Here is a 15,108-nt window from a genome sequence, read left to right as displayed (position 1 = left end):
TGTCGATCATCGGCAGCTGGGCCCAACGACATTCATATTCGTATGCTACAACATTTACATCAGTCAGCCCTTGCAGTCCTATTACGCCTTTACAATCTTATTTGGTCACAAGGAGTTCTTCCACAGCTGTGGAAATCCGCCATTGTTCTCCCTTTCCGCAAACCAGGCACTACGGGACGTGAAACCTCCCACTATCGTCCCATTGCTCTTACCAGTGCAGTTTGCAAAGTAATGGAACGCCTAGTAAATAGACGTTTAGTGTGGTATTTAGAGACACACAACAGTCTCTCCACTCGTCAATATGGCTTTCGTAAGTGACGTTCTACCATAGACCCCTTACTACGCTTGGATACGTATGTTCGTAATGCCTTTGCGAATAACCACTCAGTTATTGCCATATTTTTTGACCTTGAGAAGGCATATGACACAACTTGGAGGTATAATATTTTAGCCCAAGCCCACTCCTTAGGCCTTCGAGGCAATCTACCATCCTTCCTTAAGAACTTTTTAACTGACAGGCATTTCCGTGTTCGGGTTAATAATGTGCTCTCCCCGGACTTTATCCAAGCTGAAGGTGTCCCCCAGGGATGTGTTCTGAGCACAACACTTTTTCTCCTTGCTATTAATGATTTGGCCTCTAGTCTTCCATCAAATATTTGGTCATCACTCTATGTTGATGACTTCGCTATTGCCTGTGCAGGTGCTGACTGTCACCTCATTAGTTTCTCTCCAACATGCAGTCGACCGTGTTTCCAATTGGTCTACCACACGTGGGTTTAAATTTTCCAGCACTAAAACCCACCAAATTACTTTCACTAGACGCTCTGTCATCTCCGATCATCCTTTGTACCTCTATGGCTCCCGTATCCCTGAACATGATACAGTCAAGTTTCTGGGCCTCCTCTTTGATCGTAGGTTATCCTGGAAACCTCACATTACCTCTCTGAAGGCAACTTGTAACAGCCGGCTGAACCTTCTTAAAACCCTTGCTCATCTTTCATGGGGAGCTGATCGTCGAACCCTCCTTCGCCTACATTCCACCCTTATTTTATCGAAACTTGATTATGGTGACCAGATCTATTCAGCGGCATCTCCTGCTACTCTCTCTAGCCTTAACCCCATTCATCACCAAGGATTACGTTTATGCCTTGGTGCTTTTTGCTCTTCCCCTGTCGAGAGCCTCTATGCAGAAGCAAACGTTCCATCCTTATCCCATCGCCGTGATGCCCATTGCCTGCGCTACTATGTACGCTCTCATGATCTCCGCAATCCTTCCATTTATAGAATGGTCACTGATATTAGTAGACATTCTTTATTTGTTCGCCGCCCCTGTTTACTCCGTCCCTTCTCTCTTCGCCTTCATTCGCTCTTGTCTTCTCTTCAACTACCACCTTTCTATGTACATGTAGCATCTCACTTTTCCCTACCCCCCTGGGAAGTTCCAGCTGTTCGAGTCTGTTCTTTCTCCCTCCCTTGCTTGAAAGCCCAACTGTCTACGGTCGCTTCCCGCTCTCTTTTTCTTGACCACTTTCACTCTCATTCTCATGCCATTGCTGTGTACACAGATGGCTCTAAGTCTTCTGACGGCGTAGGATTCGCAGCAGTGTTTCCGGACAGCGTCGTACAAGGGCATTTACTATCATCCTTACAGCACTTATCCGTATTGCATCTATGCCTGTGTCATCATTTGTGGTTGTCTCAGACTCCCTTAGTGCTTTACAGGCTATACAAAAATTTGATACACCTCACCCCTTAGCCCTCCGTATCCAACTTTGGCTACGCCGCATCTTTACCAAGCATAAAGATATTGTTTTTTGTTGGGTCCCTGGTCATGTTGACGTACAGGTCAATGAACAGGCAGACACTGCTGCACGGTCAGCAGTACATGACCTACCAGTTTCTTATAGAGGTATTCCATTTACGGACTATTTTGCTGCAATATCTTCCCACCTTCACACCCGTTGGCAACAACGTTGGTCTACTATGCTCGGCAACAAACTTCAATCTATTAAACCGAGTATAGGTTACTGGCCGTCTTCTTATCACCAGTGTCGAGGTTGGGAGACTACTCTCTCCCGTCTTCGCATTGGCCATACTCGTCTTACTCATGGATATCTCATGGAGAGGTGTCATGCTCCTCTCTGTGAGAATTGCCAAGCTCCATTATCAGTCAGCCACATTCTGTTGGACTGCCCACTTTATCAACGAGCACGCAGAATTTACTTCTGTCGTCGTCTTCGCTCCGATGCTCTCTCTTTACCTTCCCTTCTCGCTGATGGACCCACCTTTCATCCGGACTCTCTCATTGACTTTTTGACAACAACTGACTTACTTCACAAATTCTGATACCTTCAGCCCTTTCTACTTCAATCTCTTGCTACCCTCTACCCCCGTACTATCTCCTGCCCCACTGTTTTCTGTAACCTACTGATCATCCCTCCTCCCTTCTGCCATCCAATACCTTCGCTTCCTTCCCTACCCTGCAGCACTGTATAGCCCTTGTGGCTTAGCGCTTCTTTTTGATTATAATAATAATAATAATCACTAGCTTAGAGTTGTCCGCCACTTTATTATTCTTTGTGATTTGGTTTCATTCAATAATAGTATACAGTGGACCCCCGCATAACGATATTAATCCGTTCATGAGAGCTCATTGTTATGCGAAATTATCATTATGCAAATGAATTTTCCCCATAAGAAATAATGGAAATCAAATTAATCCGTGCAAGACACCCCAAAGTATGAAAAAAAAAAACATTTTTACCACATGAAATATTAATTTTAATACACACAAACTGAAAAAGGCATGCACAATTACATGACACTTACCTTTATTGAAGATCTGGTGATGACTGATGGGATGGGAGGAGGAGAGAGTCTTAGTGTTTAGAAGGGGAATCCCCTTCCATTAAGACTTGAGGTGTCAAGTCCTTTTCTGGGGTTACTTCCCTTCTTCTTTTAATGCCACTAGGACCAGCTTCAGAGTCACTGGACTGCTGTCGCACAACATATCTGTCCATAGTGGCCTGTACCTCTCGTTCCTTTATGACTTCCCTAAAGTGTTTCACAACATTGTCAGTGTAATAGTCACCAGCATGGCTTGCAATAGCTATGTGAGGGTGATTTTCATCCATAAAGGTTTGCACTTTCAGCCACATTGCACAGATTTCCTTAATCTTTTTAGTAGGCAACTTCTTCAATTTCTCTCTCCCCTCCTCCGAACCAGTTTCCTCAGGTCTGGCCTCTCGCTGTTGAAGTTGATCTAGCAGCTCTTCAGTGGTTAGTTCTTCATTGTCCTCCTCCACCAACTCTTCCACATCATCCCCACTAACCTCCAACCCCAAGGACTTCCCTAATGCCACAATTGATTCCTCAACTGGCATAGGATTCCTAGGGTTAGCCTCAAACCCTTCAAAATCCCTTTGGTCTACACATTCTGGCCACAGTTTCTTCCAAGCAGAGTTCAAGGTCCTCTTAGTCACTCCCTCCCAAGCCTTACCTATAAGGTTTACACAATTGAGGATATTAAAGTGCTCTCTCCAAAACTCTCTTAGAGTCAGTTGAGTTTCTGAGGTCACTACAAAGCACCTTTCAAACAGAGCTTTTGTGTACAGTTTTTTGAAGTTTGCAATAACCTGCTGGTCCATGGGCTGCAGGAGAGGAGTGGTATTAGGAGGCAAAAACTTCACCTTAATGAAGCTCATGTCCCCATAAAGTCGCTCTGCCACGTCTGTAGGATGACCAGGGGCATTGTCTAATACCAGGAGGCACTTAAGGTCTAATTTATTTTCAGTTAGGTAATCTTTCACATTGGGGGCAAATGCATGGTGTAACCAGTCATAGAAAAAGTCCCTAGTGACCCATGCCTTACTGTTTGCCCTCCACAGCACACACAAATTAGCCTTGAGGATATTCTTTTGCCTGAACGCTCTGGGAGTTTCTTTGTGGCTTAGCGCTTCTTTTTGATTATAATAATAATAATAATAATAATAATAATAATAATCCGGGAGTTTCTGAGTGATACACTAATAAAGGCTTCACTTTGCAATCACCACTAGCATTGGAACACATCAACAGAGTAAGCCTGTCTTTCATAGGCTTATGTCCTGGGAGTGCCTTTTCCTCCTGAGTAATGTAGGTCCTGCTTGGCATTTTCTTCCAAAACAGGCCTGTTTCATCACAATTAAACACTTGTTCAGGTTTCAGTCCTTCACTATCTATGTACTCCTTGAATTCCTGCACATATTTTTCAGCTGCTTTGTGGTGCGAACTGGCAGCCTCACCATGCCTTATCACACTATGTATGCCACTACGCTTTTTAAATCTCTCAAACCAACCTTTGCTGGCCTTAAATTCACTCACATTATCACTAGTTGCAGGCATTTTTTTAATTAAATCCTGATGCAACTTCCTAGCCTTTTCATTTATGATCACTTGAGAGATGCTATCTCCTGCTATCTGTTTTTCATTTATCCACACCAATAAGAGTCTCTCAACATCTTCCATCACTTGCGATCTCTGTTTCGAAAACACATTTGAATCTTTGGCAAGAACAGCTTCCTTGATTGCCTTTTTGTTGCCCACAATAGTAGCGATGGTTGATTGGGGTTTATTATACAACCTGGCCAGCTCGGAGACACGCACTCCACTTTCATACTTATCAATGATCTCTTTCTTCATCTCTATAGTAATTCTCACCCTTATTCCTGTAGGGTTGGCACTAGAAGCTTTCTTGGGGCCCATGGTCACTTATTTTGCAGATAAAATCACCAAAAACACTGTAATAATACAAAATGTTCCGATTGTATGCTTGGATGTTACCGCAGAGGCTGGCTGGTAAACAATGCCACCGGATGAACATGTGAGGCTGGCTAAGGCCGCACATTAGACGCGTCTTGGACGAACAGCATTGAGCGGGTTGTTTAGCGGTATGCGAGGCAAAATCTTAGCGATAAAATGTATCGGTATGCGGATTTAACGTTATGTAAGGCCAACGGTATGCGGGGGTCCACTGTAGTTGATTGTGGAAAGGAATACTCATGCACCAATGCACTAATTCTAACATCATCATACATTTCACAATTTCTTGCTTGATCTGAGAAACTGCCTGTTTACTGAACACTTGAGGGACCATGATGACTTGCTAACACAAAACATAATGCAATTAAACTGTGACTGCAAGTCCTACCTCAGATTTTTTTTCGTATTAAATTCCTTTAACCCTTTGACTGTTTTGGTCATATGTATACGTCTTATGAGCCAACATGCTTGACGTATATATACCCAAAAATTCTAGCGGCTTCAAATCAAGTAGGAGAAAGCTGGAAGGCCCACATGTGAGAGAATGGGTCTGTGTGGTCAAAATGGAGCTCAAAGTGGCAGAAATGTTCGATTTTTGCCCATGTTCAATAAATGTCCAACTAGCCATTCTAATATGCAGTCACAAATGGGTTGACATTATTTATACAATTATTACAATATCACAGTAGTCTGCATAACAGTAAATCTTCTATTTTTTGTGTGAATAAAAATTCAAAATAGAAAGCAAGAGGATTATAACAGGGGCCTGGAGACATGACTGATGAACAGAGAAAATGATATTTTAGTGCCAGGAATGTCTGCATTGTTCATTCTGGACCCTATTTTGAAAGTGACATATTTTTAATTTGCATGAAATTGGCCAAATTGCCAATTTCTGACCACTTTATTGGGTAGTTGAAATCGGTAAATGGGCGGTTTCTTGCACTCAATCAATAGAACAAATGGAGTTCTAAAGAGATAGCTATGAGTTTGGTGAAATGGAACAATGGAATTGACAGAAATTAGGGCTCAAAGTGGGCGAAATCGCCGATGTGTAAATGTTGCCGAGGTTGCTAACTTCACAAGAGCGTAATTCCATAAGTTTTCCATCAAATTTCATACTTTTGGTGTCATTACCAGTGGGAAAAGATTCTCTATCATTTCAAAAGAAAAAATAATTTTTTTTTTTTCAAATATTTTGCGACACCAGAGACACCTCAGGATTTGGGGCTGCGACAGTCAAGGGGTTAAGAGGATAAATTGTAACTCAAAATTATCATAGATAAAGACCATCGTAACTTAATTGAACACTGTATTGGCATTCATAACGAAGTGCTAAAATGTTTTAACACTACAAATTTTATCAAAACAGCCACTCATTATATAAAAATATGCTGTCAATACCTGGAGCCTGTTGTTGGTAAAGCCATAGAAGTAAGGAGCAGAGAAGAGGTAGAGAGAATCCTCTGGCGGCATATCAACGTCTCCATAATATATATATCGTAATAGCGAGTCGAATGACTGCTGTGATGGGATCATCTCTCCAATGGCAATCTGAAAATGTTAACAGATATCAAGCAAGGAAATTATAAGAACAAAGATTGTGAGGTGGAATGTTAATTTGTGGAAAAGGCAATGATGGTTATCATATAACTTAAAGAAGAATGGAATCACATTAGGAGGAAATTGAAATAACACTGGGTATTAAGATATATATCAATGCAAAAAATAACATTTTTAATTTGTTGTAACACATCTGTCGTCTCCAACAAGGCAAAGCAGGATAACCCAAGGAGCTAAAACACATTTACCATCATTTACTGCTTTCCAGAAGGCATTACATTTCCAGTAACTATCCAAAATGCAACACCCCCACAAAGCAATATTTATATATAACAAAAAGGCACAATACTGTGACTGGAACAATACACAAATAACCTGCACATACGTCCTATCATATCCTCTAGGAGTTCTGTTTCTTATTCTCTTGCTTCTTGGCTGGCCAAAACCCTCACTCTCTTTCTTGGTACTTTTTCTCCTGCCCACCTCCGCCACTCTCAGGACTTCATTGAGCAGGTTCACTCTCTCCTGACCTGTAAGATGCTTAGTCTTGATGTTGAGTCCCTCTTCACCAATGTCCCTCTTGATGATGTCCTTAATTTTCTTAGAGAGAAGGCCAATGAAGGGTTTCTTCATCTCTCTATACCTACTGATGTCTTTCTTGATCTTATCCGCCTCTGTGTGGACTCTAATTCCTTTTCCTTCCAGGGTAAATATTATTCTCAAACCTTTGGTGTGGCTATGGGCTCTCCTCTCTCTCCTGTCCTTGCTAATATTTACATGGAATACTTCGAGGCTGTTCTTCTTCCTACTATCGATGTGCACCCTTCACTCTGGCTCCACTATGTTGATGACATTTTGCTCTGTGGCCTCATGACTCTTGTCTCTTCCAACCATTTCTTGATGCTCTTAATACTCTTGCCCCTTCCATTAAGTTTAAAGCTGAATGGGAATCTAACTTCTTGCTTCCTTTTCTTGATGTTCATGTCCACCGCTCAGATACAGGTTTTTCCTTTTCCGTTTACCGCAAGCCTATGCACAGTGGCATATACATTCACTACTTTTCTTATAATGCTTCCTCTGTCAAGAAAAGTGTTCTTATCTCCCTCTTTCTCTGTGCTCTCCACATATGTGATCTTCAGTTCCTTCAATCTGAAATTTCCACTCTTCACAATTCATTTTCCCATCTGGCTACCCTTCCCATTTCATTGACTCTGCCTTCTCACATGCTAAACGTAGTTTCTTCTCTCCCAAACTCTCTACTCCGGGGAACTCTTCTGTCCTCTGCCTTCCCTACATTTCCAGTCTTTCTAATCTCAACAACTCTCTCCGTTCCATTGACATCAAATTTATTTTCCACCAGACTAACACTCTTTGCACTAATCTCGTTCATACCTCTCCTCCCTCTACAGATGCTCCTGGTGTCTACTCTATTTCTTGTTCCTCCTGTCCTCTTCAATACTTTGGAGAAACTGGTTGATCTCTTTCTGACAGACTTAGGGAGCACAAAAATAGTGTTAGGCTTGCCGACACTAACAATGCTCTTTTCTGTCACGTCAGAGATCACAGCCATCCTACTGACTGGTCTTCTGCTAAAACTGTCTTCCCTACTTCCAACTTCAACAGTCACCATCTGATTGAATCCTCCCTAATACACAATTTTCCTTGTATGAATCTTAGTCCTGGCTTCATCTCTGTAGATGCCTTCCTCTCCCACTACATTGTAAAATGCTCCAAACTTCAGAACACTCGTGACCTAACCTGATTCTTCCTTTTTCTTCTTCTCCCTCTTCCCCTTTTCCTCTCTCCTTTTTCTCCTTTGGGTTGTGTTTCTTCTGCCCTGTGTATTTGTTCCTTTTATTTATTTATTTATTTTCCCCCCCTCGGTGTTCTTGTTCTTACCTTCTGTGGGCACCTAGCTCCCTTGCAGTGCTCCTCTTTCTTAGTATTTGACTGGCCCCTCCTACTCTTACCGCCTCCCAACTACTACTTCCTTCCACCTCCACTACCACCACTACTACTACTACTACTACTACTACTACTACTACCACCACTTCCTGCCTATATATACCCATCCTGCTCTCCTTTTCGTTAGTGTGACTTTGTAAATGGTCCAAGTCGGACCGAAATGTTGTCGTAAGCTCCTCTCTTCTGTGTGCGGGATATTTGTGCAATGTTTATATACCAGTACAGTATGCTATCAGATAACACAGTACATAGTTAGGTTCCTGAAAATGGTGTGTGAGCTGAAATAGTGTAAACAGAACTGAAAAACACATAAGAAAAATAGATTAGCATTCATTACACCCCCAAAAAGCCAATAAAAACATTTATAGGTCTCAAAATTGTAAAAAAAAAAAAAATCTTAATAGTATAATTGACGGTCGATGTGGAGATGTGCATCCAAGACCCTGCAACCACATCACTGCTATAAGACAGAGGTATTTTATTATTTGGTTGTTCAACTTGTTGCAACTATAAGGGAGTTAAAATGGAGGGGTTAAAGTGGTTGGGGGTCTACATGAGGAGTTACAGCAGTTGGGATGTACACAAGAGAGGTTAGAGCAACTGGGATGAGCAGGTAAGGGTGGGGGACTAAGGCGTAGGGATTAAGGGACAGATGTTGTGGAAGGTGAAGACAACAGTGGAGGGGTGGGGACATGAGCTGAAAGCTGGTGTTGGGACGTGGAGGGGTGTGGGGGTGGAGCCTGGAAGTAACAAGGCAGTGTGATGGTGTATGTGTTTTTGTGGTAGTGTGAGAGGCATGGTGTGGGTGGTGGGTGACTGGGTGGGTGAGTGTTTGGTTGTTTGTGTGGACAGCAATGACGGTGATGGGTGGCTACGTGAATAAGTGTGTGTGGACCTGAAAGCTTGGATAAGGTGTGGAATAAGTAAGAAAATAAATAAGTTCATTCACGTATACACAAATACAGTGGACCCTCGACATTCGATACTAATCCGTTCCTGAGAGCTATCGAATGTCGAAAATATCGAAAGTCAAATTAATTTTCCCCATAAGATATAATGGAAATCAAATTAATCCATGCAAGACATGCAAAAGTATGAAAAAAAAATTTACCACATGAAATATTAAGTTTAATGCAATAGAATATAATTACAATAACAACAATAACAATAGATTAATAACAATAGAATAATTGACACTTTTTTTTTTATCATCACACTGGCCGATTCCCACCAAGGCAGGGTGGCCCGAAAAAGAAAAACGTTCACCATCATTCACTCCATCACTGTCTTGCCAGAAGGGTGCTTTACACTACAGTTTTTAAACTGCAACATTAACCCTTTCAGGGTCCGTCCCGTAGATCTATGGCTTTACGTTCAGGGTCCAAACCATAGATCTACGCCATGAGCTCAGCTCACTCTGATAAACTGTGAGTGGTACATTTGGGCCTAGATATGAGAGAATACATCTATGTGGTATGTGTGCACCACATAAAACAGATCCTGCAGCACACTGTATAATGAGAGAAAAAAAATGAAATCATGATTTTTCGATTAAAACAGCAACTTTGCAGTGTTTTTTTGTATGTTTTTTATAGTTGTATTTGCGATTTCTTGGTCTCATTTGATAGAATGGAAGACATATTACAGAAATAGAGATGATTTTGATTGGTTTTATCACTGGAAATGGCTTGAAACTGAGCTCAAAGTAGCGGAAATGTTAAATTTTTGCCGATATTCAAGAGTAAACAAACGACCTCACACGTCTAATACACATCAGCTGGTGGGTCTAATATACATTCACAAATATGGTGATGATATTTATACAATTATTACAGTATTGCATAACAGTAAATCTTCTATTTTTTGGTGTGAATAAAAATTCATTATGTGAATAAAAAATCAAAATGGAATTTATTTGTAAAGCCTCAAAACATAACTAATGAACAGAGGAAATGTTAGTTTAGTGCCAGGAATGCCTACATTGTTCATTCTGGACCCTATTTTGAAATTGGAATATTTTGAACTTTGTGTTAAATTGGCCAAATTAACAATTTCCGATCACTTTATTTTGTAGTTGAAACAGTTGACTTGGCGATTTCTTGTGCTCAATCGATAGAATAGAAGTAATACTAGTGAAATAGCTAAGAATTTTGTTGATTGGAATAATGTAATTGGCCTAAAATGGGAGTCAAAGTCGGCAAAATCACCGATTCGTAAATATCGCTGACACATCAAAATTTGCGAGAGCATAATTTCGTCAATTTTCCACCAAATTTCGTACTTTTTGTTTTATTACCTTCACAAAAAGATTCTCTACGATTTCATAAGAAAAAATAACAAATTTTTTTTTTGAAAATTCTTGGACACTGGTGCGTGACTCCAGATTTGGGCCTTGGACCCTGAAAGGGTTAACACCCCTCCTTCAGAGTGCAGGCACTGTACTTCCCATCTCCAGGACTCAAGTCCGGCCTGCCGGTTTCCCTGAATCCCTTCATAAATGTTACTTTGCTCACACTCCAACAGCACGTCAAGTATTTGTCTCCATTCACTCCTATCAAACACGCTCACGCATGCCTGTTGGAAGTCCAAGCCCCTCGCACACAAAGCCTCCTTTACCCCCTCCCTCCAACCTTTCCTAGGCTGACCCCTACCCCGCCTTCCTTCCACTACAGACTGATACACTCTTGAAGTCACTCTGTTTCGCTCCATTCTCTCTACATGTCCGAACCACCTCAACAACCCTTCCTCAGCCCTCTGGACAACAGTTTTGGTAATCCCGCACCTCCTCCTAACTTCCAAACTACGAATTCTCTGCATTATATTCACACCACACATTGCCCTCAGACATGACATCTCCACTGCCTCCAGCCTTCTCCTTGCTGCAACATTCATCACCCATGCTTCACACCCATATAAGAGTGTTGATAAAACTATACTCTCATACATTCCCCTCTTTTTGCCTCCAAGGACAAAGTTCTTTGTCTCCACAGACAGCTAAGTGCACCACTCACCCTTTTCCCCTCATCAATTCTATGATTCACCTCATCTTTCATAGACCCATCCGCTGACACGTCCACTCCCAAATATCTGAATACATTCACCTCCTCCATACTCTCTCCCTCCAATCTGATATCCAATCTTTCATCACCTAATCTTTTTGTTATCCTCATTACCTTACTCTTTCCTGTATTCACTTTTAATTTTCTTCTTTTGCGCACCCTACCAAATTCATCCACCAATCTCTGCAACTTCTCTTCAGAATCTCCCAAGAGCACAGTGTCATCAGCAAAGAGCAACTGTGACAACTCCCACTTTATGTGTGATTCTTTATCTTTTAACTCCATGCCTCTTGCCAAGACCCTCGCATTTACTTCTCTTACAACCCCATCTATAAATATATTAAACAACCACGATGACATCACACATCCTTGTCTAAGGCCTACTTTTACTGGGAAATAATTTCCCTCTTTCCTACATACTCTAACTTGAGCCTCACTATCCTCGTAAAAACTCTTCACTGCTTTCAGTAACCTACCTCCTACACCATACACCTGCAACATCTGCCACATTGCCCCCCTATCCACCCTGTCATACACCTTTTCCAAATCCATAAATGCCACAAAGACCTCTTTAGCCTTATCTAAATACTGTTCACTTATATGTTTCACTGTAAACACCTGGTCCACACACCCCCTACCTTTCCTAAAGCCTCCTTGTTCATCTGCTATCCTATTCTCCGTCTTACTCTTAATTCTTTCAATAATAACTCTACCATACACTTTACCAGGTATACTCAACAGACTTATCCCCCTATAATTTTTGCACTCTCTTTTGTCCCCTTTGCCTTTATACAAAGGAACTATGCATGCTCTCTGCCAATCCCTAGGTACCTTACCCTCTTCCATACATTTATTAAATAATTGCACCAACCACTCCAAAACTATATCCCCACCTGCTTTTAACATTTCTATCTTTATCCCATCAATCCCGGCTGCCTTACCCCCTTTCATTTTACCTACTGCCTCACGAACTTCCCCCACACTCACAACTGGCTCTTCCTCACTCCTACAAAATGTTATTTCTCCTTGACACTTACCCTTAATAAAGATCTGGTGATGATTGATGGGATGGGAGGAGGGGAGAGTGTGGATGGTGTTAGTGTTTAGAAGGGGAATCCCCTTCCATTAGGACTTGAACTGGCAGCCTCACCATGCCTTACCACACTGTGTATGCCACTACGATTCTTAAATCTTTCAAACCAACCTTTGCTGGCCTTAAATTCACTCACATCACCACTAGTTGCAGGCAATTTCTTTACCAAATCATCATGCACTCCGACACACGCACTCCACTTTCGTACTTTGCAATTATCTCTTTCTTCATTTCAATAGTCATTAGCACCTTTTTTCTCAAAGGGTTGGCACTAGAAGCTTTCTTGGGGCCCATGGTTACTTATTTTGCAGAAACACGCACCAAAAACAGTGATAATATGGATAATATGGAATGTACCGAATGTATCCTTAGATGCGCGCACACTGGCTGGCTTGTAAACACTGGCACACACAGTGCAGTTCAGGCCACACGTAGACACGTCTCGTACGAATCGTATCGAATGTCGGGTTTTCCATTGAATGTTGAGGAGAAATTTTTGCGTTAAAATGCATCGAATGTAGGATTTATCCAATGTTGATGCCATCGAATGTCGGGGGTCCACTGTATAGTTACACAGATTATCATACATAGCAGCATATGTGTAGAGAACCTACGATAACCCAAAAAAGTCAGACAGTGTGGAAGTGGTGCTGTGTGGTCTTGAAGCTCGGGGAGGGGGGGAGGAATGGGGGGCAGTGTGAGGGAGTGGGGTTGAAGCTGTAGAGGAGTTGTGTGGGTGACAGGTATAGGTGTCAGTAACCCAGTGTGGATGGTGACTGGATAATGGATGACTGGGTGGGTAAGTGTGTGGTTGGTGGTGTAGGCAGTAATGAGGGTGGTGGGTGACTAAGTGATAGGTATATATGCAGTGTGTTAGAGTGAAAGGCCTGGTAAGGTGTGGACGTGAGGTTGTGGGGTTGGGCAGGGTGTGGTCTTCAGGCAGGGGAAAAGGCATATGCCATGGGGGAACTGTATGGGTGAGTTGTGTGAGGGCAAGTTGTTGACTGGGATGGTGTGGGTGAAGGTGTGTGGGAGTATTACTGAAGTGGATTTTATGGGTAGGGGTTATGGGTAGTATGGGTAAGGTTGTTGGGTATGCAGTGAGGGGTGTGTGGCAGGAGCTGGGAGGTGGAGGTTGAGTGAACAGTTGGTGTGGATGGAGGCATATAGCTGAGGCATGGTACTAGACAAGTATGAACAGAGAACCAGGTATGGTACTAGACATGTATGAACAGAGAATGAGGTATGGTACTAGACATGTATGAACAGAGAACCAGGTATGACATCAGACATGTATGAAGAAAAAATGAGGTATGGTACTAGACATGTATAAACAGAGAATCAGGTATGACATCAGACATGTATGAAGAGAGAATGAGGAATGGTACTAGGCATGTATGAACAGAGTGCTGGGCCTTGCATCACTGCCAGACACTAACCTTCACCTACCAGGACCAACATCAACACCTATTTTTCACACCTCTCCGTGCATTTTCCTCATCCCTTTGCCAGTATGTTCTAGCCCTCGCTCACCTCACTCATTCTTCTCACCCACCTTCACTCATCCCCTCACCTACCTTCATTCAACCCCCTCACCAACCTTCATCCATGCCATCACCTGCCTTCACTCAACCTCCTGCCCATATTTTGAAGAGCAGGATGGTTTGGGCTGACACCTTCACCCAACATCAGACCCCCACCTTCAACCATTTCCCACAGCTGCCCTTCACCCATACTCCCCCACAGTGCTTTCTCAGACCTCGCCTTCCCCCACACATACTTGCACCCATCTCTCTGTAAATGGAGTGAACTAGAGGATGTAAATACTAGTCCCTCCCTCCAACCTAACTGAAGCATAAACCATAGTTCTGTTAGTAGTGCACTCATTTCACACACGGAGTGTCCATGGTTTGATCCCCGGTAAAGGTGGAAACAATGGGCATGTTTCCTTAAGACACCGGCTGCCCCTGTTCACCTAGCAGTAAGTAGGTACCTGGGTGTTAGCCAACTGGTGTGCGTCACATCCTGGGGACAAAATTAAAGTAGGCTGCCCAAAATGCTCTGCATAAAAAGGGGCTTTCTATATAGTATGTCACTGATGTCAGCTAGGTCTGTGTAAGTTGTATCATGTATTTGTAAAAATAAAGATTATTATTTAACTACTGCTGTTGCTGCAGCTGCTGCTGTTACACTACTGCTATTGCCACTGCAGCCACTGGCACTGCTGCAGTTGCTGCTACTACTACAGCTCCTACTGTTACTGCTATTACTGCTGATGGACAAAAATACCATATGTGTGAAAGGGGTTGGAACTGAGGAGCTGCCTAGCATGGGTGAGTAGGTATTGCAGTGCTCCTCCATTCTGATATATGGGTGTCATAAATGTAAATATGTCATGGTGCCATTTAACCCTTTGAGGGTCTGTGCCATAGTTCTATGGCCTTGAAGCCAGGGTCATTGTTATAGTTCTACGCCATGAGCTCAGCTCGTTCAGATGAGCTATGAGAGGTAAATTTAGGCCTACATATGAGAAAATGAATCTGTGTTATAAGTGTGCACCATATAAAAAAATCTTGCAACATACAGTGCATAATGAGAAAAAATGTGACCGTGTTTCAGGATTAAAAC

General features: G+C 42.4%; 1 protein-coding gene across 1 annotated transcript in view; it reads right to left on the bottom strand.

The window, feature by feature from the left end:
* The window catches only part of Lztr1 (Leucine zipper like transcription regulator 1), a gene marked incomplete at its 5' end in the record, with an annotated part of 328,453 nt that overhangs the window by 20,514 nt on the left and 292,831 nt on the right, over positions 1-15,108 (bottom strand). The window contains 1 exon segment of the mRNA XM_070091669.1: positions 6,205-6,354. Coding sequence (XP_069947770.1) covers positions 6,205-6,354 — 150 coding nt within the window.

Source organism: Cherax quadricarinatus, chromosome 36, assembly GCF_038502225.1.
Source record: "Cherax quadricarinatus isolate ZL_2023a chromosome 36, ASM3850222v1, whole genome shotgun sequence".
Lineage (NCBI taxonomy): Eukaryota > Metazoa > Arthropoda > Malacostraca > Decapoda > Parastacidae > Cherax > Cherax quadricarinatus.
This window is presented reverse-complemented; position numbering and strand designations above follow the sequence as displayed.